We start from the raw sequence: 4,165 nt of genomic DNA, 5'->3' as shown, positions 1-4,165 counted from the left end.
GATCAGAGACGCACACTACTATTAAGGCCTTGGACCCCCCACATTCTCCGGGGAGCTCTCCTGGAATTAGCAGGAGGCTGCTGGCCAGAGAATTACCCTCCAGGGTCTTGACCCGAGGGAACTTATGTGTTTCCCGGCCCCAGTCAGAGCCGGTCAATAAGGACACAGCCCCACACCAGAGAAACTGAGCCACTTGGCCAGAGCCACACAGCACACCAGAATGGGAGGTGTTTGGGTGTTCATGTCAACTCTCCTGGTTCTTAGAGAAAGCTAAGCCGGGCTGAGAGAGGCCGGTCCTCTCTCAGATGCACAACACAAAAGGTCATTATGTTCTGTAAACCAAGCCCGGGACCTCAAACTGGATGGTGGATCCTTGAAGGGTCAGGGTTGTAGGAGACAGCTGCCATGGCACCTCCATCCTGGGAACCTAGCATATGTTTCCAACCTCCATCCACAATTGGATTCCAGAGCACCCAGGTGGGGGATCCTCCAAGGGAAAGAGGAAGCTAGAAATGGGGGATCAAAGGCCGAAAGATCTACCAAGGGTGGGCGGTGTGAGCAAGCATTGTCCCTGAGGCCCAGCTGAGGCTCACCCACCTGCAGGCAATGAGTGGCCATGACTGCACCCCTGCCTTGTCCCACAGCACAAAGAGGTGGCTGTGGTATGGCCACACCGGCTGCAAATCCAGGCTGTGTGTTTGACACACTGCCTCCAGGACTCCTAGGTATGTATGTGGTCCAACACCTATGAGCACCCACACACATTCTCAGCTCTCGGACCTGGCTGATCCCCTCCCCCAATGCTGCCCCCAGCCCATAAACACCCCATCCCTGCAGACCTGTGCAGCCCCAGATAGTCCAGAGAGACTCAAGCCAGATCAAGGTTTATTATGCTAGTGTGTCATATATCCACACCTGAAGAGCTGACGTCTCGGGGAGCCCTGAATGCAGGTGTAGGGAACCCCAAAATCACCAACAGGACAGAGCCTCAGCACTGTCAAGGGTTGAGGAACGGCGTGGGTTCAGGCTGCCAGACCACTGTGCGAGCGTAGAATGGGCCAGGCCCCTGCTCCAGGCTGGGCGTCAGAATCCAGAATGGCTGTGACCCCCCCCCCAAACACCCCCTTGGCTTCTCCCTCACCCCAGCATTGACAGCAAGATGTCTTGCACACACCCAAGTCAGGGTCACGTGACACTTGAGTGAGCCGGACGCCCTGCGTGCCACATTCCAACTCTGAACCAATCAGAAAGCAGGGTGCCTTGGAGAAAACCTGAGAACAGTGTTTTCCAGACTGGGTGCTGTGAGATTGGACTTTGTAGCTATGAGACCTCCTGGTAATAATGAAGCAATGTGAAGAAAGCGTAGCAAAGCCAGCCCAGTGGGAACCCTTAGAGTAGCCACGTCAGTTTTTGGAGGGGCACGGTGGCTCCTAAAGTCACATGATTTGGAGTTTGTGTTTCCATGGGGAAACTCCGTGATATAAGTAGGGGTCCCTTCCAGAAGCTTCCTAACTAATCAAGTCCACTGAACAGGGGCAGCGTGACAGAGACATTGCGGTGATCAGGAGATGCGAAGGACTCTGCAGTCCCTGGCATTACCAGACACGGACTGCACCTTGCTATCCTGCAGGGCACAATGGCAGAGAGGACACCGCAGGCCCATCTGAATCAACAGCCCCTCTTGTCTCCACAGCCAAGATGCAAGCAGAGGTGTTTCCTGTGTATGTCACAGCCAGCCTCTGGCCTGTTCCCCTTCTGCTCTGAGGACTGCCTCATTGCGGCTCCAACTGGGATGTGTCTGACCTTCCCCTTCCAGAGAAGTGGTGCTTCGGGGTGAAGCCCCCAGGATGGTGAGAGTCATTAAGGGCGCTGGAACTTGGGGTGGTGTTTCCTGGGGTACACCAGAGGCCAACAGCTCTGCCCATTCAGGGTTAGGATTGGCACCCACAATGGCCAAGGCAGGGTGTCAAGAAGCAGTCAAAGCTGAATGCCTTTCTTGACCAAGCAGGACCCAACAGTCAGGCCTCACAGTTCTGGGGCCTGTTACACACTAGGGGAGACTCTGTTGCAGGCACAGGACCTTTCGGAAGGACCAGCTGCTCCCTGGGGTTCCTGGGCTAAGGAGAAAGACCCTTCTGGTTCCCCTTGGCTCTCGCTGGCTGCGGGAACCCCTTCAGCCTCTGCTGAGGCTGACTCGTCTGGGACTTCCGGCTTCTCTTCAGTGACCCCACATACCGGAGCTTCCCGGGGCTCCTCCTGGCCACTGAACACCTCCTTCTCCTTCTTCTCCTCCTCCTCCTCCGACCCACCCCTCACCTGTTTTGTTCCCTCCCCACTGCCTGGCAGGGCTCTAGCTGGAGACCGGAGGTTCTGAGTAGCAGCCAGAATGTCAGCCTGGAGCTGCTGGGAGGAGTCCATGCCCTCTTCCTGCCGGCTGTCAGGTGCCCTGTCAGGGACCTCGCTGAAGGCACGGGGCCCCCCAGCCCGGTCTCTCTGGTCCACATACTTCTTTTCGGGGAAAGAGGACGGATAGTAGGCTGTGGCCTTGTGCTTCTGGCGCGTGATGAGTGCCGCGCAGACTATGAACATGATGAGAAAGGTCAGCGAGCCCACCACCGCAATGAGCATCACATACTGGCGGAAGAAGTCCATGATCCCATCCAGGAGGTTGGTGGGTGGCACAGGGCCGACCGGAGCAGTGGGCTGGGTCCTCCCTGGTGTGGGACTGAAGGCTGGAGTCCGGGGCGGCAGCAGGCTTGGGGAAGAGGCTGAAGAGCCCTCAGCTTCCCCACTGCCCGCCACTTCCTCCAGGAAGGAGGCCGGGAGGGACACAGAGTAGGCCACCACAGGCGCAGGCCTCACAAGTAGCAGCAGAGACAGGAGGAAGCAGGGGACCATGTTGACCCACAGAACCTAGGCAGAGAGCAAGAGAGAAAAGTCAGGCTGAGTCTCCTGTCACTCCAGTGCGCAGCGGAGTGCGTGGTTAGCTAGTTCCTGGGGACGGGGACGGCCGGGAAGCCATAACACACTCCAACAAGTCACTTATCTAAGCAACACACACACTCCCAGGTCCTTCTACACGGGATGCCACCTGTCCCGCTTCCATCTGGTGTTCCTGAGGGACAGGAACTGCATCTTACTCATCTCTGTCCTCGGGGTTTCGAGCCCTGAGTATACACTAAGTGCTCAATGGTTGCTGTACCAGTGTGGCTGAGTAGTTCCCAATCCTAGCTACACTCATGGCTTCCTAAGGCATCAGGTACCATTGGAAGTGCCTTTGTGTGTATGTGTGGGAGGAGGGGTGCATTGGGATAACCCCAAATGTCCTTCCTCCTCGGGGACCCTCTACTTCTTCTTCGGGTCAGGGTCTCTTACTGGGACCTGGTGCTTACATGTTAGGATAGGCTGTCTGGGCAGCAGGTTCCCAGAATCCTTTGTCCCCGGCCTTGAAGGCATGCACCGCTATGGCTTCTGACACCTGAGTCATCTCCTCCCTGTCCAATTAGAAGTTTGCGGTGGAAGCCCGAGAGCTACCCACCCCAGAAGAGCTATGATTGTACCCATGTCCAGCTCCAGAAACTGAGGCTCAGGGGGATCCAGCGACTTATCCAGAGAGATCTGGAAGGCATAAAAGAAGCAATGGCCTCTACTCTGGGGAGTGGGGGGCGGGGGGAGACCAGGAAGCTGAGGGGCTACTCTGTACAGGAAGTGGCCCCAGGGCGCTGTTACCCCGAGGTCTTAGAAGCTCCTGCAAAGGCTTTTCCAAAACACCCACTTCCTTTTCCAGAGGATTCTAGGATTTGAAGCTGCCAGGTCTGCAGGCTCTATAGGAGGCTTGAATACCAGGGTGGGGCTGAGGGTATCTGTGACCCCTCCCCCCAAACCCACGGAGGACTGAACCTCACTATGAGCCTCCAAAAGAAAAAAAAAACCCACGAGAGGTTCCAGGGGAAGCAGTTCCTGGGGAGACAAAGCTCGCTAACACCGTAGCCCCTCCCCGAGGCTGCAGCCCCTCCCCACTGCTGCCACTAAATGGGAACCAGATGCGCCCCTCCCCCCTGGAAGGCTGCTCCCGGCATGAACCCCCCAGATCCCATCTGGCCCAGACAGGCAGGCTGATTAATAAATTCTTCATTGCCCAAGTTTACACTAACTCTCCCAGCCA

General features: G+C 56.8%; 1 protein-coding gene across 1 annotated transcript; it reads right to left on the bottom strand.

Annotated features, from left to right (window-relative positions):
- Positions 1-868: 868 nt before the first annotated feature.
- On the bottom strand, positions 869-2,907 carry Tmem119 (transmembrane protein 119). The gene has a single exon (XM_032886640.1). The coding sequence runs from the start codon at positions 2,896-2,898 to the stop codon at positions 2,044-2,046; it is 855 nt and encodes a 284-aa protein (XP_032742531.1). The 5' UTR covers positions 2,899-2,907; the 3' UTR covers positions 869-2,043.
- Between the last annotated feature and the right edge of the window lie 1,258 nt (positions 2,908-4,165).

This window comes from Rattus rattus, chromosome 16 (assembly GCF_011064425.1).
Source record: "Rattus rattus isolate New Zealand chromosome 16, Rrattus_CSIRO_v1, whole genome shotgun sequence".
Classification (NCBI taxonomy): Eukaryota; Metazoa; Chordata; class Mammalia; order Rodentia; family Muridae; genus Rattus; species Rattus rattus.
Note: the sequence above shows the minus strand (reverse complement) of the source record. Positions and strands in the feature narration are given on the sequence as shown.

What these genes read in the sequence shown, in the direction of transcription:
- Tmem119 (XM_032886640.1), bottom strand. Translation starts at nt 2,898, where the DNA reads ATGGTCCCCTGCTTCCTCCTGTCTCTGCTGCTACTTGTGAGGCCTGCG.